This window comes from Canis lupus, chromosome 32, assembly GCF_011100685.1.
Source record: "Canis lupus familiaris isolate Mischka breed German Shepherd chromosome 32, alternate assembly UU_Cfam_GSD_1.0, whole genome shotgun sequence".
NCBI lineage: Eukaryota > Metazoa > Chordata > Mammalia > Carnivora > Canidae > Canis > Canis lupus.
In genome coordinates, this window is record NC_049253.1 from 9,641,177 (window position 1) to 9,665,054 (window position 23,878).

At 39.3% G+C, this 23,878-nt stretch overlaps 1 protein-coding gene across 3 annotated transcripts in view; it reads left to right on the forward strand.

The window, feature by feature from the left end:
- Window positions 1-23,878, forward strand: part of ELOVL6 (ELOVL fatty acid elongase 6) — a 141,033-nt gene that overhangs the window by 111,670 nt on the left and 5,485 nt on the right. For all 3 annotated transcript variants that reach the window (XM_038581902.1, XM_038581901.1, XM_038581900.1), the window contains exon 4: window positions 16,737-16,888. In XM_038581902.1, coding sequence (XP_038437830.1) covers window positions 16,737-16,888 — 152 coding nt within the window. The remainder of the gene's footprint in view (window positions 1-16,736; window positions 16,889-23,878) is intronic.

Here is a 23,878-nt window from a genome sequence, read left to right on the forward strand (position 1 = left end):
CTCAGAAACAGTCTGATAAATCAGTTTTCTATTGGGGTGTCCATGCTTTCTGATTTTGCTCGTGTTAGGCACCATGTTTTTGTCTCAATGTTAAAGTAAGATTTACTGGTTCTGATATTTATATGTAACAGCACCCGAAGGAGTTCCTTAATTTAAGATTTCTAAGGTGCTGCTAAAGAGGTTCATGGATGACACTTATGATTCTATAATAAATGCTTTTGACACCTTACCATATATAGTTATATACAATAAATTATAGATCATAGTTGTGAGTTCATCCTCATCCTCTTGTGCTTCATAGCATTTTTGTCCCAAGACATTTCACTCTCTTTTCTTCCATCCTTGTCACGAATTCATTTTTATTTATCAGCAAATTCAGTTTATAGCTTTAAGTTCTGAGTCATCATCAAGCAATTTCTTCAACTCTGTTGGTGTTGACACTGGAGATGACTACTATACTGTTGCTCAGTTTTCTAGTGTGCTTGTACTATATTACCAGCTCTATATCATAATCCTTCCATGTAACACCACCTCACTTGCAATAATTTTGATCAAGTTAGGTTTCATTCTATCATCTCTTCATTGCAGTTGCGTGTCTGCCTTTGGCTCAGGGCATGATCCTGGAGTCCTGGGATCGAGTCCTACATTGCTCCCCGCAGGGAATGGACTTCTCCTCTGCTTGTGTCTCTGCCTCTCTGTGTCTCTCATGAATAAATGAATAAAATGTTAAATTAAAAAAAAATGGAAGTCAGACTACTGGTTACTTTGATTTATTTCAGGAAATAATTTTTGCATTTTTATCAAAGGCATATGTTGCTTCCATTTGGATTTTTTGATTTGTCTTTGGTTCCAATATTTTAAAAGTCATTTAAGTAGAAAATCCACCTAATTGGTATTGTTGAAGTGATTGCTTGAAGTATAGGAGTTTGAACTAGGAAATATCTAAGGCTCCTTCCTTACTCTCAGTTTAGGTATATTACTCCTAGAGTAATAAAAATCGGAAAGTATGAGATTTTGGCTTCAGCTTACTTCTGTGGATCTATCCTAGCCCATTGGAGACAGAACTCATGAGCATAAAGCTTTTGCTGACATAAGGGACTTGATGGGTCAGTCGCAGTTCCAGCTCCAGGAGACAAAGAAATAGGGGCACAGTTTGACCTAGGGATCCAGTAGAAGGATATGGTCAAGGTCATGGGATAGAGGACAGCTGTGGGGCTCACTGCATCACTTCCTTCAGGTCTTTGCTCAGATGTCACTATATTATTAAGGTTTCCATTTATATATATGGAAATAACATGGAATATATAAAAATAATAAAACAAGCCCAACCCCCACCCAGCCCTCCCTAATCTTTCTTATCATCACCTGGCATGTTATATATTTCTTGATATGTTATCTCTGTCCTGCTTTAAAATGTAAGCTCCATGAAATAATGCAAGACCTATCTGTTGAGTTTACTTTTGTAAATAATATATCCATATTCTTTTCCTAATATCCTATCCTAATGATATATTCATATTCTTTTTAAACGTCTCCAAGTCCTAAAATTTTAAGCCTCTCTCTCACCCAAAAGAGTACTTGGCACATACAAAATTGGTTAAATAAATGAATGATTAATAAAAAGCCCTGCCCCTTCCCTGTCTGAAATTCTTCAGAGACTTGGACTCTATGCACTTCTATCACTTGAAACTTTCTCTAACTTCCCAGAAAGAGTAAGGGAGTTTCATTCCATCTCTCCTTTGATCATATGGTCTTCTAACACCTAACTGAGATATTATAATGAATGAAATAGAGAAGCAAAAGAATCTTTACTTTGAAGCTCAAAGTTGTGAAGGACCATAGATTACAGGAAAGGAAAGGAGCAAGGACAAGGGAGAAGGCCAGAAAGTGAGACCAGAAATGCCAAACACAAACCAACAGTCTTCCATTTGTGTTCTGGCTATATCTTTTTATTTCCCTTCTCAAACATCAGATGGAAACAGGATTTTCCTCCAGAAAAGAGAAAACCCCTAAAACTTCAAGGACACCATCTTTTTATTTTTATTTTTTAAGATTTTATTTATTCGTAAGAGACACAGAGAGAAGCAGAGGGAGAAGCAGGCTCCCTGTGGAGAGCCTGATGCAGGACTCAGTCCTAGGACCCTGGGATCATGCTCTGAGCCAAAGGCAGATGCTCAACCACTGAGCCGCCCAGGTGTCCCAAGGACACCATCTTATTTGCTGGTATGACTGGGAGGTCAAGGGCCAGAGGAGGAAGGAATCCTCTTTATTCCTCCACACTCACAGGTAATATTGAAGTAAGAAGGCCTTCTTCTCTAAGGAAATTTATGGAGGCCTGAGGAGTTTAGGTATGCATCCTAGGGCCATTTGGAAAATTCAATAGCCTGAAAATATTTGAAGCAAGAGAAGACCAGCAAAGTGTCTAGACTTTTTCAAACCTGTGTTTGTATTACCAGTCCTACTCAGTCAACATCATGAATCTCACAACACACAAATATCCATGGAGTTTCTATTATTTACAGATGCCTAAGGGCCATGGGTAATTCACAGGCACAGCTTCCCTGTCTTATGTCTCACAAACCTCACAAACCTTTAGGATAATTTGTGAAAGCACACTTAATGCCATTTTAAGGTTTTTTCTGCCTTGAGTATTAAAAAATAAAATTCCTCTGTGGAAAGAACCCACCTAGGATAGAAGTGGTCAAAATGCGAAGCCAATCCAGGTGCACCATGTTCCAGCTATCAACTCCAATGAGCTCGGTGGCACATGTGTTATAGAAACATAAGAGATGGAAATATTTCCAGAAACTGTGATTCCAGCCAAGAGACTGGATGGGCTTGACATTTTTTCCCATATCAAAACAAGGGATCTGAGCTTTAATGCTCTCTGTCTTGTTTTTGGTGGCACTGTTTTCAATTGTTAATCTGCTAGTAGTCAGATAAGATTTTTTTCTAAAAGACAAATGTCTACATAGATGACTCTTCTTGAATGTTACCAAAATATTGTCATTAAAATCTAACAGGTTGACCTTGAAAAGAATTTTTTGATAAAGAAAGAAAAGCACAAATAAGTAGGACAATTTAAGCATGTTCCTAGCCCTTAAATTAGAGAGATTGTAAATGAGAATGACATAGTCAGAAAAAGATTTGTTGAGGAAAGAGTGATAGTAGTGGTATCAATAATAATGTTTTACTGTCGTCGAGTCAGTGATTTTAACATCCATTAGCTTATGTGATCCTCATGACAATTTGTGATGTAGGCAGAATATTAAACAGTGCCACCTCCATTTTATAAAGAAAGTGACAAGATTTATGAGATTATGAGATCTTTAAAGCACTCAACAAGTGAAGGAGATGATTAGAAATCTGATTATCTGATTTTCTTGGCCTAACGCCAGGCTGCTTTTCTGATAATACCTTAAACTTCTAGATGATGCCATAGTTACTAAAAATATTTTCACATGTATAATCTCAATGGATCTTATATTTTATTGGTCATTAACATTTTAAGTCCTCATTACATTAACAGTCTTTTTTTTTTTTTTAAAGATTTTATTTATTTATTCATGAGAGCCACAGAGAGAGATTGAGAGGCAGAGGCACAGGCAGAGGGAGAAGCAGGCTCCACGCAGGGAGCCCGATGTGGGACTCGATCCCAGGTCTCCAGGATCACGCCCTGGGCCAAAGGCAGGCACTTAAACCTCTGAGCCACCCAAAGATCCCCATTAACAGTCTTTTTGAAGGATGTGCAAGTCTTACTTGATGAGATCAAGATAGGTGAATTTTATGTATAAAACTTTTCATAGGTATATTAAATAAGCAGCCATTTTAGCCATTTTGGCCATTTTCTTTTTTTGCTGCTAGTAGATAACAAACTTGTCCCATCTGAACTCTCTACTGAAACAATTTGGATTAACAGGAAAGGTGGACATGGGAAGCAAGTGATGATCTGTAGAACAATTAAGGAACAAAGTGAATTTTTCTTCTTTAATTAGACCTGGTATACACAAATGTATAAAAATGTCCTTATCTGTGCTATGATTTTTGTTTTTAAAATCATTTTGTGATTAAATTGGAGCCATGAGTTCCTATTGCCTTGTTGTGCTAAACTATGGAGGCTCTGGTTTGGCTGTTGAGGTGCAGGAGAGGGAAGGTTCTCAGGCTTCTTGGAGTAAAAGGAAGTTTAGGATATGGAGGTGAGAGGCTCTCAGACCATTTGGATGTTCACAAATGTCAGGGTAGCCATGCCAGCATTTTGGCAATTCTAGGATGGGAAATTGTGAATTGGCCACAAGTTTAGGGACTGGTAAGGGCAACCGAGGGTTTCTTCTGGGGGAGCAGATGAACTCTGCGATGCAGTCACTGCCAAGTGCTACCAGCACGACACATCTCCAAGGGTGACCCATCAGGGCACCATCTTTTCAGTTGAAGAGTTTAATATTGAGTTTCACCTGCAAGACAAATTCCAAATGATTATTAGGAATAACAGTACAAGGGATTTTTATAGTTGCCACATTTCAGCCAGCAGAGTTCAGATGCTAAGAACTAGGTGCTCTAGCAAGTCAGTAGCTATCATCAAAGGACTCTAGTCCATATCTGTCTGTCTGTCCCATTCCTCTAACTTCGTAATGCTGGTGGTGAATTGGTCTCATTGGAGAACTTCTGTATTTCTGATGCAAAGGACTTGGGTAATGGGGAGGCTGACTCTCAGATCCCTTATCAAAATGCTTGCCGGTTATTTCAGGCTCTGTAAATCTTTGGAAAATTCCCCAGAAATTTCCCTGGAGGTCTGTATAAGCCTATCTTTAAAGATTTTATGTATTTATTTATGAGAGACACAGAGAGAGAGAGAGAGAGGCAGAGACACAGGCAGAGGGAGAAGCAGGCTCCATGCAGGGAGCCTTATGCAGGACTCGATCCTGGGTCTCCAGGATCACGCCCTGGGCTGAAGGCAGCGCTAAACCGCTGAGCCACCCAGGCTGCCCAACAAAATTCTTTTTTGATAAGAATGAGATTTGGCTCAGGGCTTGTCACCTAGTAGGCATTCATACTTAATAAATATTTGTAAAATGAATATTGTTTAAATTGACTTTCTTTGGTATGTCTTGTGATAAAAGTAATTCAATTCCTGCAAACAACTATGAAAATTCCAGAAAAAATAAGTCAATGTGTTGATTAAAAATGTAAAACGTATCTAATGGATTTGAGATCAATAAGCCCAAAGGAATTAATTGGGCATATAAGGAGCAGCAACTTTCATGACTTGTATTTCCTCCCTTTCTTATAATTACTACATGAGCTCACAAAAGTTTAGGGCTAGAATCCTAAAGGATATTCACAGTCCCTAAATTTAAGGATGTAGAAAACAGAGCCGGAATAACCTTTCTCTTTTTGTTTATGTTATTTGCTGGGGGGGGGGGACGGGGGCGGGCGGGCGGAGGAGGGAGGAAGGAGGGGAGGAAGGAAAAGGGAATGCAATGAATGATAGGCAAGGGAAGGAAAAGAACGGAAGAAAGAAAGTAATAGATCCAGAGAAAGAAAAACTAGTTTTTCCTTCTCTCTCTCTTTCTTTATTCTGGCTTTCTTTCTTCTTTCCTCTCTCTCTCTCTCGGATATTTTGTCTTTCTTTCCTTCCTTCCTTCCTTCCTTTTTATTTTGTTTCTTGGCAGGGAGGTGTTTTTACAGTTTTTATGGTGTTGACCTTAAAAAAATAAAAGAGCCAACTGTTTTACCAGCAAAATTAGTGTATTCAGAAATAGCAGAGAATTGCAGTCCAGCACTTGCAAATACGGGCATACCATAGCCAAGTCCAGAGAGTGGAGAGGGGCTTATCTGAAAGAAAGAAAGAGAAAAAGAAAGAAAGAAAGAAAGAGAAAAAGAAAGAAAGAAAGAAAGAAAGAAAGAAAGAAGAAAGAAAGAAAGAAAGAAAGAAAGAAAGAAAGAAAGAAAGAAAGAAAGAAAGAAAGAAAGAAGAAAGAAAGAAGGAAGGAAGGAAGGAAGGAAGGAAGGAAGGAAGGAAGGAAAGAAAGAAAAGAAAGAAAGAAAACTGGGAGGGGCTGGTATGGCCCTCATTGACTGAGTGTGATGGTTTCTGGTTGGCTAGGCTGTTGCTAGGCCAGGAGAAATTCTTCCTCCTGCCTGAATAGGTAAAGCAGGTTTTTTCCGGTTGGGGAGGTTGAGGAATGTGAAGTATGCTTCTTATCATAGGGAGTAGTGTGTGAGAGCTGCCCCATCAGGGCTTCTGGACCTTGTTTTTTTGTTTTGTTTTGTTTTTTGTTTTTAAGATTTTATTTATTCATGAGAGACACAGAGAGAGAGAGAGAGAGAGAGAAGCAGAGACACAGGGAGAAGAAGCAAGCTCCATGCAGGGAGCCCGATGCAGGACTTGATCCCGGGTCTCCAGGATCATACCCTGGGCTGAAGGCAGGTGCTAAACCACTGAGCCACCCGGGCTGCCCTGGACCTTGTTTTTTAAAAGAGATTCCCTTTATTTTTACAACAGATAATGTTAAATTTCGATTTAAGTACTCTCTCCCAAAGAAATTTTCATTTATTGTCCCTCAGAAATAAAGAAATTTGGCTTTTTCATGTAGCTGTGAAACCTAGTGAAGACTGTGCAATGGAGTTAGTGGGGCAGTGCTATTAGTTTTAACACTGGAATTACCACTGTTCTCATAAAGTCACAATGTTCCAAAAGGGATTAAGAGCTTTTTTCAAAGGAACGAATTTTTTGTAGAAACAAGATGACTAACCACTTCTGTGATCTTGGTGAGTTTTTTGGCTTCAACATTAATCTTTGTTACTGCCCACATTTATTTTTAGGTTCCTTTTAATTCATACAACTCACCTATTTTAATTTTCTGCTGTACTTGGGGTCACTTGTACTTGGGGTCACTTAAGGGTAGTACTTTATCTCTTTGTTCCCATTGTAAAAGTCTGAAAACCAGCACATTGTTCTCTCCAAATGTCTTTGAAGCTTGTGGGCCAGCTCCACTTGCCCTGGAATGCATTAGATGACATTCTCAATCAGTGGTTAAGGCAATGGCAGAAAACATACCCATCAAAAGACATTAATTTTATAAACTTTACCAGAACTCTAAGGCTCAAAATTCAGGGACAAGGGTTCTCTCTAGCACAGCACTGATGCATAGATAAGTCACTTTCTTCATCACCTTCTGAACAGCTTCATCCAAAGGTTCATGGAGTAGGAATGATGGGTGAGGGAGGGAATAGGCAGGAAGGTGTCTTGGTGGGTAAAGTCTACAGGGTGACCCTAACTCAGACCCGTTCATGCCTCCAAATCCGAGGTTCGTTGGAGATGGGTCCTAGATGTTAGAATTGTTTGAGCCCTTTTTGGTGATTGCAATAGTATCCAATCAGGCTGAGAAAAATTACGCTAAATGATAGCCTGGTAGGGAGTTCAATATCAGCACTGGAGCTATGGTCAGAAGATTGTGGTGCTTAGTAGCTGGGTAACCTTGGGCCCGTGTGCCCTGCCCTTTCCGTGCCTATGTCTTTGTCTCTATAACCAGGATAGTGATGTTCCATGAAGTTGTAAAAATCAATTTCATAATAGGGGAGTTCAATAAAATTCTTCAAATGTGAAATACTATGCCAGCATCTAGCACAGTGCTTGCACAGTCAAGTACTCGTCTACTAGAACCGAAGCTGGCATTGTGTGGTCTGAGAGTCAGGGTGAAGTAGGCAGTGGCTACCTTCCACTCTGGCCCTGATGGGGCTGAGGTTACTAGTTCCAAAGAGTTGAAATTCCTATGTCTCAGATTAAAACATAATGATAGTAGCTCAAATAAAAGTGAAAGAAAATCCTGTCTGTTTTATGAGACACTGTGGGATCTTAAAATTTCAAATTCAAATTAAAATGTTAGGAGTTCTATAGGCAGATATTATGTTTTTTGGGGGGAGGGAATTCTAATTGGGATCTATCATCATACCAATTGTCCTTACCATTATTATTTTTTAATCTCCCCACTCGTCTTGCTTCCCCACCCTGCGAAGCTGTTTTTTATCAGGTGATTTTTTTTTTTTTAAACTTGAGCCAGCATTTCTTTGCCTTGTCAGATACCTGGAGCAAGTGTGTTATATCCAGTTGCATGCTCCAGATGCAAGTACTATACCCACAGTATTATCTAAGCAATACTCAGACTCCTAAGGCTTTTCCTTTTTTTTAATGCTTAGTTTTCCAAGTTGAGAATAAACGGATACATCAGAAAGTGAATTGAGTAAACCCTTCCTGACAAAGATTAAATAAGAACATCTGTTTGAAAAAAAAAAAAATCTGTTTGAGACTGAAATTTTCTAGATTTAATGAGCAGATTTGTGGGGAGTGGAGAGAGCATTCCTAGAGTGTGCACCCACTTCCTGTTTGTCTGTCAGGGAACCGTGTTACCTATTAAGATACCTTCTATGTAGTCTCTGCAAGACTTCCCTCACCTACCACTTCTTCCATGAAGCCTTTAGGTCCGATAGATTGCACACTGCAACATGAAATATTTTATTTTATTTTATAAAGATTTTATTTATTTATTCATGAGAGACACAGAGAGAGAGAGAGGCAGAGACACAGGCAGAGGGAGAAGCAGGCTCCATGCAGGGAGCCCGATGTGGGACTTGATCCCAGGTCTCCAGGATCAGGCCCTGGGCTGAAGGCGGCACTAAACCACTGAGCCACCCGGGCTGCCCAACATGGAATATTTTAATTAAGAGTTCATGCATATCATCTGTGATACTATTTGACAGTTAGGTACCATCACAAGAAATGAAGTGGGAACTACATCATGCTTCAAGGCTTAAGTGATAGTTCTCCACAGAGGCCATATGTATCCTCCCCTCCTGAAGTAGGCTCAGCTTTTCTACTCAGTACTTTTACTCAGTTTTCAATGATTAATTTCTGGTCTTTTTCATGATTGCTTATTGGCTATCTGATTCCTCTCTAGACTAAAACCTCCATCTAATCTGACTGATCTCTGAGAAGCAAAGCAGTCATTACCTAAGACTGTTTAGACTTTTAACATATCCTTTTTTTTTTTAAGAATAAAATCCCAAGACTTATTTAGCATCAGATTATAAATATTAGAAATGGGCACTAAAAATTAGGTTTCTAATAGCTTCTGAGAAAGAGCAATACATGGCTGTTGTAAAACAAAATTCTGGTAAGAATCATTGTTAACAGTTTGAAGGGTTTTTTTTCCATAAGTATTTCTGTAGCTATGAGTACATGTATGTGTAACCTTATAACCTTTTTAAAATGTACACCAATTGGATCATACCATACTGAATGTTTCGCTCCTTGTATTTTTCACTTGATTAATCATCCTATATCTTGGAGCTTCTCCATGTCAGCACCTAAGGCGGATATACCTGGCACACTTTATAGTTGTATTATGTTTGTTGTAATTTATTTAAGCCTTCTCATATCAATGGGCTTTTAGGTTATGTTCTAACAATCTTTTCTATATTATGAAACACACAGTATGGCTTATTTTTGCAAGTTTGCCTGAAGGGTATGTTGTGTTTCCAACGATGGAAGTACTATAATAGAAGATGTGTGTATTTTCAATTTTGATATATATAATATGCAATTTTAGCCTCATGTGTCTTGGTCCACAAGTTGTTTGAAAGACTTTCTAATGGAAATGTCTGGTTAAACATTCCAATCAAGACAAGTGAGTCAAACCCAGAAACGATCACTCAGTAACTGAGATAAAATTGTACCCTCCTCTACTTGTTAAAGAGTAGGGGAAGTAAATTATCAAAAACTACAATGTATATTCCCATTTAACTGATGATTTATTGGGCAAAAAAAGTGTACATCTTGTTGGTTTGTTATATTATTAGAAAATGTACTTTTAACATACGCTAAATATCAGACCAAACTTTAAGTAGACATTCTCTATTAAAGATGCCTGTCATCAGGTGTGGAAAAGCTTTAGAAGCCAGATTGCACTTTGTATAAATAAATAAATAAATAAATAAATAAATAAATAAATAAATAAATAAATAAATAAATAGATGATGTGACATGGAGATGCCATTATTCCACAACACAAGCACTGTAATCCTGTATTAACTCTGTAATCGAAAGGCATTAGAGTGCATTGTGGGGTTGTTGTTAATTTGCTTTAACCTCTTCTGGGATCACTGAATATTCTACTACTCTGAAAACTGTCAGAGTCTATGACAAATGATAATTCAGGTTTCGTTATCAGGAAAATCAGTGACCTCTCCTATGTTTGTAGAGTTGCTACTGTTGGATCAACTGTTGTCATGTTTTGACAACTGACAAAATCTCACACTTTTTTTTTTCCTTTTTCTGATTATAGGATACAAGTATAATAAAACATTTTCATTGCCCAATCCTAAAAGTAATTACACCTTTGGTTGTTGAGTTAGCAGGGTGAGGGGTTCAAGTGGTTGGCACTTTAGAATAAAAATCTTTCAGAAACTTTGTTTGGATTCCAAAATCCCTTGCATGTAAGTGGAGGCCCAATAAGAGAACAGCGTAAAACTAAGCTTATCTACCATTGATGTTCAAGCTGAAATGATTGAAAGGATTATTGATGATTATACCTAAGAGTCCTTCTACCCAGAGCAGAATTCTGGAATTCTGTGATTATTATTGGGATTATTCAGAATATCCACTTGGGATGGCAGTAAAATTGGAAGACTGGAATACAGTTATTCCAACTTCTCTCAAGTTGATAAATGATTAGGCCTCATGGTAAAAGCCAGGGTTTGAAAGAAAATTTGCCATGTCTCTCACATTTTTTTCAGAAAGATCTCCAATACTTCCCTTGTGAAGGGAAAAAAACTAATAAAACCTGAAAATGAGAACTTGTTTTCCAAACTTTTACTCTAAACGTTTCAACATGTGTGTAATGTAGCATATTATGTGTCTAAAGAAGAATCCAACCGGATATACATGTATTGCCTCCCAGTGTTTCCCACTAGTCTCGATGGCCATGTGTCATCCATGGGCTGGCTGGTTAGGGATTAGTGTTTTATCTCAACTTCACACTAAAAAGTTTCTGTAAAGCCTTGCAAGCTAGGACAATTGTGATTATTAATTACATCAGTTGTAGCTAAGCACACATTTAAATTTTTTTTCCAATTGTCAATCTAATACATGCTTGTTTTAAAACAGTCGAGCAAAGCAGAAATGTATGTATAGTGTAAGAGAGAAGGCTCCCTCCCTCTTCCACTCCGAGTACCACAATTTACAGTCCAATAGGCATTCTTGGTATTTCCTTGAGTGCATGCCATGGCAAATGGCTAATGATGAAGAAGCAGACTTCTTCTGGACTAATGTAGAACATTTGTTTGAGAAGAAGCACCTTAGTTAATAAGGGCCATGCTTTCTTCCAGATCTTGCTGGCTTTGTGCCTACCATAGCTGAAAAAGAGCAGAAACATTCACTTCTCCCTTCACCATGCTTTCTCCTAGTCCAATATCTGTTAACAATCAAAACTGGACTACAACAAGAAAAATTATGTATTTCTTGGGGCACCTGGGTGGCTCAGTGGTTGAGCATCTGCCGTTGGTTCAGGGCATGATCCCAGGGTCCTAGGATCGAGTTCTGCATCAGGCTCCCCAAAGGGAGCCTGCTTTTCCCTATGCATATGTTTCTGTGTCTTTCATGAATAAATAAATAAAATATTTTTAAAATATATATATTTCTTAATAAAAAATGCCAGTGTAACCTTAGAGCTGGAATAGACATACAGTATTGCACTAATCTGCCCTCACTAAATATGATGGCCCAGACTCTCAGCCTCTTTGAGGTCCTAGATTTAGAATAATCTTTATCATCTGATCGAAAAAAATTTTTCATGAACCAGAGGCTTTTCCATAAAGAAAAAGATGTTCTCCTTTAAGATGTTTTGTGGAAAATGCATATTTCACATCCTATTGTGAACTTGCTGGCTGTCACTTGTTTTGTGCAAAGTTGGCTCATGGAATGAAACACCTTGACAGTAAACACTTTCTACAAAATGCTTAATGATATGAACAGTCATCAGTACAAATCAAATTCTCTGTCTATATATTTTCTTCACTTTCAGTTAGGGCTAATTAGCTTTGACCTCTCTCACCTAACACAGTGAGATTAGACAGGTAAAAGTGCTTTTCCAAATTGAAGGACAGACCAAGTAAAGTGGCATTAATAATAATGATAAATAGTAATAAAGTAATAATATAATAAAAACCGTTTTATTCAGCACCTAGAAATCAGAGGCTCTATGCTAACTAAAGACCTTACTTATATTGTCCTACAAGATTCATAGAACTGCTATGCACATTAGACACTATTAACATTTCAGATGAATAAAGACTTACAGAAGTTAGTTTGCTCAGTCATAAAATGAGCAAGTGAGAGCACTGTGTGACTAGAATTTGCAGCCCTCATTTGTCAGAATGGTTTAGAGTGGTTGAGAGTGTTGGTGCTCAGTCCAGGCATGGCCAGAAAGAGTGTCAAGATTGATCAGAAATATCTGCCACGAGTATAAGCAAGGACAAGACTGCGAGTAGCAAAACATAAGCTGCATATTTGCCTTTTACATAACACTGTCTCTCAAGATGATGTAACTTAGTAGAGCATGCAACTCTTGATCTCAGGGTTGTGAGCCCCACATTGGTGTTGAGATGACTTAAATAAATGAATTAATTAAAGAAAAAAGGATGAAGTAACTTAAGAAGGAAATGTCTCCTGACCTAAAATATATTTTGGTAAAGTATCATAGCCTAACGGCCCGTGCCTAGTTAGAATAAGAAGCCACATGGTTCCAAAGTATACCATGGCTGAGATGTACCAGGGGCAGAGCTACTGGCTTCTCACAGATGACAATCATCCCTTTGGCTAAGTAGCTCCCTGACGGCTCCCCAGCAGGAGCATTGTCACATCACAACAAAGCGCCTTTGCCCACAGACACATAGGCCCGATGGCTGGCACTGACGGTTTCCCTGAAAAATGCACTGTCCTCTGTTCTGAGTCGGCCTTATTGTTCAGAGCTTAGGGAGTGAGGCTTATGTCCAGATATGGGACAATAATATGTGCTATACATTTGTTGCCAGCAATATTGTGGCAACATCATATCGAAATTTTTAATTCTCCGGTGCTCTGATGACCTCCTTGTACCCTGACCTCCAAACTTCAAACACCTATTTGTCTCTAAGTCAAATACCACTTCGTCTGAAGTCTTCCAGTACCACCACCACCACCAGCCAGAGTAAACTTATTGATTCTTATCACCCCGGCACCGGGGACATTGCCAATAAACAGTTTAACAGTTGAAAGAATAAATTAAACTGTGCCAATACTTAAAGAAATCGGGTGTAGGGACACCTGGGTGGCTCAGAGGCTGAGCGTCTGCCTTCGACTCAGGGCGTGATCCCGGGATCTGGGATCAAGTTCTGCATCAGGCTCCCTGCATGGAGCCTGCTTCTCCTTCTGCCTATGCCTCTGCCTCTCTGTGTCTCTCATGAATAAATAAAATCTTAAAAAAAGAGAGAGAAAGAAATCGGGTATAAACTGCAACGATTTTTGAGACTCAAGAAGATTAAAGGACAGTGACTATTCCAGAGGCACTGTCTACTCTGATCATGTGTAAAGCACAGAGTCTAGCAGCAAAACACAGTAGAGGAGAGGCTCTACCTGCTGTGTACAGTGGGCTGGCGTTAGCTCTGGGTGTTTTTTGTTTGTTTTATTTTGTTTTTGAGCTTAAACTCTGCTCCTTTAGTGAAGAGATTTTCTTATCCATTTCAGTCTTTGAACATTCAACAACAGTGATGGATGTGATTTAGTGATAAATTGGTTACTAATGAAGATGAGTTTTTACACTATTTCCTTACAATTAGCTAGTTCACAGAATGAAGAAAACAAAAAAACAAAAGCAACACCCCAATCTTTAACGCCTGAACAGAACATTCCCCTTCCACTTACCTGAAAATATAAAACTATAAATGACCATGTATGAGCTGTACCGTTAAATTTACTTAGTGGTTCTGGTTTTTTACTGAGAATTTTACTTATTTACTTTGAAAAAATGAGAAAATTGTCATTTTGAAATCAGAACCACTAAAATTGGAGGCAACAAACTAAAAAAAAAAAAAAAAAAAAAAAAAACACCAAATGGCTAAAAATAACTCTGTTGTAAAAGTACAATTTATAATATCACATCTTTCAGACAATATGCTAATGGTTCAGAAAAGTCCTAGACCAGGGACTAATGAGCAGAGAGTGATACATACTGAAAGTTGTGTCACTTGTGTGTTTCTCTGCTTTGGGCTTATTCAAAAGTCATTGACTTATTTCCTTCCCACTGGTTTATGGAAAGCAGATAACTTATGTAGTAAGTAGCTGACCAGCAGTATTTTGACTTAGATGCATTGCATAGCCACAAAATGTTAACTAGTGTTCAAAGATCTACTGAAAATCAGATCTTGTGTGTTACGTCTCCTGGAGTGCAAGTAATTGAAAGCAGAACCCCAAACGCTTGTACGATAAAAAAGTTTTATCAAAACCAAGAAGCCTTGCAATAGGGTCATTGAAAGATTGGTTAACTCCATAGCTCGGTCACATTTTGCAGGAATACTTTGCCATCCTCTCTGAGTTAGTTTTGTCCACATCCATACTTCCATGTTACCTTCATAGCAGCACAAAGGGTCCAATGTGCCAAGTACCTTAACTTGGTAATGGTGGCAACTTTTCATATTACAATTTAGCCATCATCCGACGAGGTAGACAACACATAAAAAATTAATTCCAGTAAGACAGAAAAATCTCCATTACCTGACTTTACCAATGAAATCCAGTTCTCCGCTCTTCAGTTAGGACAGTTTTTTGACTATAAAGACACAGGTCATTCCACTAGGAGGGGACATTTCTTTGAGATAAAGTGAGAAGGAACAGCCTTGGGGTGAACAGGGAGAAAAGCTCCCTGGGAGGGACATATATGCAAAGTTCCTTGGGCAGGAAACAGAACGGATAAGAATAAGAAGGTGCTAGAATGATTGGCTTGCACCGAGCAGGAAGAGAATAGCGGGTGCGAAGGGTGGAGACTGAGGACAGAGAAGCCATTCAGAACTTTGTAGGTCCTATTAAGGAGTTGGGGCGGGGGGGTGCGGTTCTTATTCTGTAGGCATCAGGAAGCTACTAAAGGATTAAATAGGATCTACAACTGTAAAGTGACACCAAAAATCCTATGCAGGATCATTTTATATGTTGGAAAGAGTAACTCCATTTAATGTAGGCTGTGCATCACTTGAGAAACTACTTACAAAGTCCCAACTTAATAAACAATTGCCAGGAATGCAACTTTATTACCTTGGTTTTATGGAAAGTTGATCTTTAGTTCTGGTTGGTGGATGCATGTGTGTGGACCCCATGGCCTTAGTAAATGACTTTTTTTTTTAAAGATGTTATTTATTTATTCGTGAGAGACACAGAGAGAAAGAGAGGCAGAGACACAGGCAGAGGGAGAAGCAGGCCCCATGCAGGGAGCCTGATGTGGGACTCGATCCCCGGTCTCCAGGATCAGGATCACGCCCTGGGCTGAACCACCCCAGGCGTCCCTAAATGACTTATTCTGAAGCAACTCTTAAGAAATGTTAAATAAACAATAATGCCTCTGAAGAGAGATGAAAACTCCTGGTCCCAATTTGGTGAGGCTGCTGCACATTGCAACAGCTGTTTACTGGTTAATCTCCTAACTGACTTAGACCCTTGAAGGGATGCTGCCAGAAGAAGGATGGCCAAGGACGGCTCCCCACGCGGTCAGCCAACTTTGTTTCCAGTCATGAGCGTGGTCTGCGTGCTCTAGGACATATGCCTAGGGGATCACTCTGGAATGGAGACTGCTTGTTCCAGCTGCAAAGCTCTCTCACTCTCCAGGTTGCATTATTGAGCTCAACACATTTCTGAACTCTCTTGTTTCCTTGGCAGTTCCTTGATAAAAAAGCCATAAGTCAGTTTACTTTTCAGCTATCTTTGAGTACCTTGCCTGTGTGGAGGCAAACACGAGATGGGACTTGGAAGAACAGGGTTCGAACAGTGTTGGTATGTGGTTACACTAGTAGGAGGAGTGAACTTGAGTGGAGAGCTAGCTTCTCCTGCTGGCTTCCGGGAGAGAGATGGATCAGAGAGTATAAGGGGGGAACCGATGATGGTTGTGGTTTAGAGGCTCCTGCAGGGGTCCAAAACGATAGGTAGCTGAGGAGGTCTACGCTGATAAGGCCAGTCCAAATGTAAAGGAAGAGTTGGCTGAGAGAAGCAAACAGGTATTCAGGCAATCAAGCTGGGAGCAGGACGGGGGGTGGGGGGTGCTTCGAAAATGATTAGACATAGGACAGGCTTGATCGTTCCAAGAGTTTTCAGCCAATCCCATCTCATCCCTAAGGGAGAGTTCTCAAGCTGAAGCATAAAGGTCACTAACTTCTTCATTCGATCCTGCCCTGAATCCATTCTGCTTTGCCGTGACCTCTTTTTGGTACATCGATGGGGAGCAAGGAGCACCGTGTATGGATGGTCTTCAGAATAAAGCACTGAGAAGTTTTGTTGCTCTTGTTTACAAAACATTTGATGATGCTTCTGGATCAATGCAAATGAATATGAATCATCTGTATATCTCTTTCCCATCAGTGGCAGACAGTCTTCTAAGTATGGGTAATGTCAGAAATGAAATTTTTTTCCTGAATGTTGTTTCTTTTCTCTTTTCATTATGAAGTATATTCGGTGCTCTTCGAACTGGTGCTTATATGGTGTACATTCTGATGACCAAAGGCCTGAAGCAGTCAGTTTGTGACCAGAGTTTTTACAATGGACCTGTCAGCAAATTCTGGGCTTATGCATTTGTGCTAAGCAAAGCACCCGAACTAGGTGAGTGTCTTCTCTCCTTCCGTTTCCACCCCCTGCCCCCCTTGGTTGCTACACACCCATGGTATTTATTTTGAAACGAACAAAGAAACAATTTGGTTGTTTGTTGCAGGAAACAACAACCTGTGTTGTTGGTTGCAGGAAAGTTATAATTAATGAATTTCAGTGCTTGATTAACTTTTTCACAGTCTTTTTCTCTCCTCTCCTTCTCTCCGTCTTGACAGTTGTACATCGTGTATATAAAGAGCAAAATAGTTTACAGAAGCGTGTGGACTTCCAGGCACTACTGAAAATCCCTTCCAGGGGCATATATAATCTACACAGTCCCTTCTGTCCGGCACACCAACGGCTGTGCTAAAATGAGAATATGGAGGAGAATCCATTCGCAATGCAGCTCTCTCCCAGTCCCACGTGGAAACAGTCTTTCACCCCGGCCTTAGGATTCAGATGAGGAGACTAGGCTTTCTGTTGGGTGTCCTCATGTTCTAATTAACAAATGCTAAGGGCTGGTTTCTGGTGTTGTTTGATTTGAATCATCCAAGAGATGGGCCTTGGAGAAGAGGAGTATGGCTCTCCTTCTAGAACTGAATAAAAAATCCTGGCTATGTACATAGATTCCTAAGGTTTTTCCTTTAGCCCTTTAATGGTTTTGAATATGAGTGTGGTTCAGGTTCATGCAAACAGTGACAAATTAGTGGCAGGGATACGATATGAATGTGGTTCACCAGGAAAACATCTTTACTGCTGGAGAAAGGGATCTGCTGGTGATCATAAACTCTGGGTTCATTCATGAGCAGTACTGGCCGGCATCTCACAAACACGTATATATCCTTAGGGAACACCTATTGATTCTCTGAGTTTTTAAATTTTTTATTGGGAATTAAGAATTGTATTATTTAGTTCAAAAGACTTATAGATTGTGTTCCCTCTCCTCTTTCTCCTAAAAAGGGGGTTAGAGGTTGTACTTTCCTTATAAGCCACATACAATACGAACTATCCACAGTCTTTCTTTATAAAGTATCTTTAGTTCATGTCCTGTGTCAGTTCACAAAAGATATGACATTTCTCCGATATGTAGGTTGGCAACCTATCCACTTTCTACCAGCTGCTGTACACCTGCTGCCTACAAAGAGCGGGCAGTTGGTTTGACCGTTGTTTTCCCAAGTCAAAGTCAAGGGAAGAGCAGCAAAGGAAGACTTCGGAAAACCTTTGCTAAGAGGAGCAAGGGTATGGAAATGGTTCCTCTACAGTCCAAAATAACTAGATCACCGTTGTGTGTGCACGTGTGCACACACACAGCCCATGAAAGCAGACTTAGATTGAAATGGATTTGTAAGGATGTAGTCATTCATTCACTTAACATATTTAAACCCCTACAATAGGCATTTAATAGGGGCTAGGATGGAATGTCTAATTCCTCTAAAAAAAAATTTAGGATATGAATTGTATGAGCCAGGCCCCAGGAGGCTATTTTTCCTATTTGAATTGAGAGCACAAGCTGCCAAATTTTAGGCTAGAAAAATGTTTTTTAAACTTGGAGCTATAGACAGTGCCTAAGACAGATGTGTTTTTAGGAATTTCAGAATTCTATGGGAACATTTAAATTCTGTGTTTTCATTTATAGATGGAACAAAAGACAGTCTTGCCAGATATATTTCTTTCATAATGATTCTTTAGATTCATAGCGTTTCTGAACCAGATTACTTTTTCTCAAACTGTTGGTCTGAGAATGTGAGCATGTATTCTCATGTATTCTATTGGGGTTTTATGACATTTTCTTTAAAATTCATGCATTATTAATGTTTGAGAATTATTCACTATGAGAAATATCACCTCTCTCTGACTTTTAATTTTTGCTGTATAATAAGTATCTTTATTATACTCCTCATCTTTTTTGATACAGTACTGACTACAGATGCATGAATACAATAAAGGCATGAAACATGTGACTCCCCCTACAGGCCACCACTGAACACTTTCACAATTTCTATGTTACTACTGTCAACAGTTTTAAAAAAAATTAGCAATGGTGCCTCTCTGCTTTTGGCCCTTAACACCTTAAATCGCAAAAAAGGAACCTCTCATTCTTTGCTTCTAGAAATCCTTTTCCTTGCAAGGGCTTCTTGTCTGTGCTCTGAATTTCATCCAGTTGTATTTGAGGGACTTGAAACTAAAATAATCCCTTTTACCTTTAGAATGATTTCTTGAAGAGCCACCTCAACCTATTCATAGTGGTCATTTTTCCTCAAAGACATGAGTAGACCTGTACTGTCTGTCCTCCTATCTTCTGTTCCAGATTGACATCAAAGTTTTAGGATGGCGGACAGAGTTAGGATTTCCAGATATGAGCCATTAGTGAAACCCTTAGAGATATTTGGGCTGTTGTCCTCTGTCTTGTTAGAGTGTTGGTCTGGATCCTGCTAATTAATCACCTGTCTTAATTTAATCAAGATCCAGACATGCCACTCCTTTCTGCCCCAATGTCGACATTATAGTTGAACACAATTCTATTCCCTCTCGAGCCCAGAAGGAACTGTTCTGTGGTCCCTTGTGCCATTATTCTGATAATCCCTTTCCCTAAGAAGCCTCACTCACCATAGTGGTTTGTAGGTTGGATATCAAACAATCCATTTCTTCACAGTTAAAATAATAGGATTGAAGTGTTGACAATGAGCTAAAGAGTTGGAAAAAAAATAAAATCCTAAACTTGATCTAGTTCTTTAATGAGGCTAGTGATATTCTTTATGTGGTTTCAGATTCATTTTAGAGGTATTTTCATGGTCAGAGTACCCTTTCTTCAATTTTAAGATATGCCTATTTTCTTTCAAGTATTCTGGAGCTTATTGACAATAGTATTCCCAAACTAAACTGCTGAATCAAAATAGATCCAAAAATCAGTGCCATTTGAGTGCTTCAGAGATAACCAGCCCCTAGCCCTAACTTAGCGAACACATTTTCTTGGATGCCTTTTTGTTCATTTTGGAAGTTAAATCCCTTTTCAGTCTTTTCACTCCTAGAAGACATTGCTGCTACTATTTAATTAAGAAAGATCTACCCACTTGGATTATTGAGAACTTTTCTTATTTTTAGGTCCTAAGTTCTGTTTTACAATACTCTAAGATTCTAGACTCCCTTCTGTACAGCAGAAAGAGAAGGTTCTTGTGAGAAGGAATAGTTTTTCTGTGTTCAATACTAAAACTCTATTTTCCCACCAAAATCTGCATGCCTGCAGTTTTCTCTATACTTTTTTGTGGGAGGGGGGCAGACAAAATACACATAACATTTACCATTTCTAAGTGTCCAGGATTGTGTTATTAAGAACACTTGCATTATTGCACAATCAACACCATCATGCTTCTCTAGCACTTTTTCATCTTCTCCACTGACACTACCCATAAAACACTATCACCATTCCTCCTTCACTGAACTCTTTATTAGCAAGAAGGGCTTTCTGTTTCAGCAGAAAACAATGAGCTCATTTCAGTGAATTATAGAGTTACGATCCATTAGAACAAATGAGAAGAGAACCACCAACCTGCTTTGTGTGCCAAAATCTTTGCGCGCCTACTGTTTGAATCATATTAAAACCTGCTGAGATTTGCTTTTGTTAATACTTGGAAACATCTGCTCTGAGTCTAGGTCCTTGCTCAGTTGAGCTTGTCATTGTTTTTGAAACTCTGACTCAGCAGAGCTCCAGCTAACTCTGCGAAGAGGGGCACAGCCATCTATGACAAACCACACATAGTGGGCTCCCCCGCCTTTTGGTTACTGTGAGTGCCCTGGGGATTTCTAAATGCTGATTGACTTCTTCAAAGCGGCACAGACATCTGAACTTAACAGGGACATGGACTAGAGGTACATAGTTTAAGAGGGACACTTGGACTGCGAATACCATGTTCTCCCTGCCCACTGGCTCTTGGCCGAAAAAGGCTGAATCAAAAGTTAGAGAGACTGGGGTAAAGAAAACATGAACCAGCGGTCACTAAAATACGTGACGTGGCCGAATCGTTCAAGAGTCAAAAGTCCCACTGCTTATTGTTGGTCAACATTCTTCCCATAATGCCAACCAGACCTTTGACCAAGAAAGATTGGTTGGCCAACATCAAATACACAGTCCCTATCTTTGGTTTGCATTTCTAGGTCATTTAGTAGCTTTTGGCAGGCCTGTAAATACATATCTTGGTATGACTGGCTCATGACAAATCAAGTGCGATATTATGCAGTTTCCCCAGAAGAAAAATAGTGTATAACTTCCAGGGTTGTGTGACTGATGCATCTCAGCTGCAATATTAAAAACAACAACAAACAACAAAAACAACATAGGATGTCTTAAGAGGCCCTTCTGGAACCTCACCAGTCTCCCCTTCCCTTACCCAGTGGAAACTACCATTCCCTACATCAACAGCCTTCTTGGGGACAGTAACCTTGATATGGCGTTGGAATAGTGTTCCTGAAAGGCTCTAGGGCTATTATTGAAAAATACCCCTCTTCATTACTCCACCTGCCATCCTGTATGTCTGTTCCAGAAAAAAATTCTTAAAGGAACTCAAAGATCTCATGTTTTAAAGACCTTATAACATTGGGGCCCCTAGGTGGCTCAGTCGATTAAGTGTCCAACTCTTAGTTTCAGCACAGGTAATGATCTCAGGGGTTGTGAGATCAAACCGTATGTCAGTATCTGTGCTCAGCATGAGTCTGCTTGAGTTTCTCTTTCCCTCTCCTTCTGCCCCTAACCCCCCCTTATTCTCTCTTTCTCTTTCCCCAAAAATAATAAATCTTCAAAAAAAAATGAAGCCATGACATGTCCTTCACCTCCAGCTCCCTCATATTAAATGGAAAGGCCTAATGTGTCTCATTCATGCCCCCTCTTCGTGAGATCTGAGACCCCCTACTCAGGCCAACAGGAAAAACACAATACAAGTTTCAATACCAGAATTATAGGTTCCGCTTTTCATTCCAGGTTAGCCCATTCTAATAGGTGTATCTTTTGTTCCCTATTACTCTCCTCACACTCAAATTGTTCTTTAGACAATAAAGTTTTAATGTAAGGGTGATGATAGGTAAAATTAAATCTAAAGAATTAGAAAGGATAAGAGACTTATTTCTCTATAGCAGATAACTTAATACAATGCATGTGGATATTGTGTGGCTTATACATTTCATTCATGCTTAGAGGCTCATAAAAAAAAACATCTTCTCAATTATGAATGACTGAATTTGTTTCATATCGTGTAATTCCTTGGACTTCTACCTTCTCTCCACTGTGAACAAAAGTAGGCTGAAATAATTGTGTCTACATTATAGTTTACTGAGCAAAGGGAGGCACAGAGTAGTAATTACACAGAAATGGTGGCTCTTTGACAGGCACACAAAAATAGCACAGTTGAACACTAAGAAGGTCTCCTGATACCAGTTGTATCCCTGACGTACACAAGTCAGAGTTACTATCACCATCAATCATGATCAGTCTGTCTGACATTTATAGGCATATGTCAGGCATCTCACAAGGGAGAAAAGGAATTCAGAGGAAATTTTATAATAAACATGTTTGGAAATGCAGCAACTGGTGGTAGCTCTCCTTTTCTGTTTTAAACAAATATGAAGTAATAACGTTTAATGATTCAGTAGAGAAACAGATAGCTCCTGCTGAATGGAATGGGGTACCACCTGTGTTATTCCAACCATGTCCATCAGAACTTTAAAACACTTCCCAAGGCCTCGCACTCCTTGACCTTTCCTAGTGCCAAATGTTTTGGGGCATCCATGAAGTATGAGGGATAAGACAAGGATAAGTACTAATTCCCTTTGTGTTTAATTAGATTTCAGAATGAGAAGAGGGACCTGCTAGCTCTCCTTGTTGTACAGAAACTAATCAAGTGTGATTTCACCAAAAGTCCTGAAGGAGATTGGGTTTTCCCATACCTGAGAAGAACACAGAGATAGCAAAGATAATGGAGCATAAGTCCTATTTTGTCCCCCATGTCTCTTCCTTTTTTCATACTCATTAATGGAATTGTGTACATGTGTTACTTTGCTTTTTCTTCATCCATTTGTACATAAGTGTTCTACAGTATATTTTTTTATATCCCTAAGGCTTTTTAGAGACTCATTACATATAAATAGCATCTACCTACCTGAGCATAATTCTAGCTTCTATAACATAAATTTCCTACCTGAGAAATGGTGGTCTTTTTCTTCAAAAGAACATTATTAATAAAGATTCCGGAAAGCTTTCTCACAGTTAACTTCACAAAAATGTGTCATTCTCAGTTCTTATCACTCGATTCATTGGTATGAAATACTCAGGTTACTATCTTCAGCAAATATGGTAGAAGGTGACTTTTCTTCTCTTTTTCTATTTTTGCCTTTTGTTTCAATTTCACTTTTCTGACTGCCAAGTGTCTGCCAAGGCTTCACCTTTTACAGGGCGCTCACACAGATAGGTTTTTTAGGGGTAGCTTTCACCATATACCAAAGAAAGAGACTCTAGAGCGGCCTGTGAACCTTTTGCTGGGCACTTGAATTCTGATCTGTTTCTCTTTATTGACGGATGATCTGAGAGAGGTCACTTGAGTCTTCCAGCTAATATTTCCTAAACCTTATTGTCGAGTTAGAAATCGGGTAACGTGATTGCTAATGTCCCTTCTAGATCAAAGACCGATAAGATTTTGTGTAAAGCCATTTTTCTAAAAGTCACATCTACTGTGTTTTTTCCACGGGCCAAGATGGCACACTGCTTAGTCCTCAGACACATCTTAGTCCTCAGACAATTCAGGCTACTGTTGTTGCCTCCATTTTACGGAAACTGGAAAACAGTGAGGATAAGTAGCTTGCCCAAGCTCACAGAGCGAGCAGACATCAGTCCAGGATTCTAACCCAGCCCATCTCCCTGTCAAGGACTAGTTCAAGCTGTCTACCTCGTCGTGGAAATATGAATTATCGTTATGTCACCGCCGAGGGGCTCACGTACGTCTTTTCCCTTCTTTGTCTTTC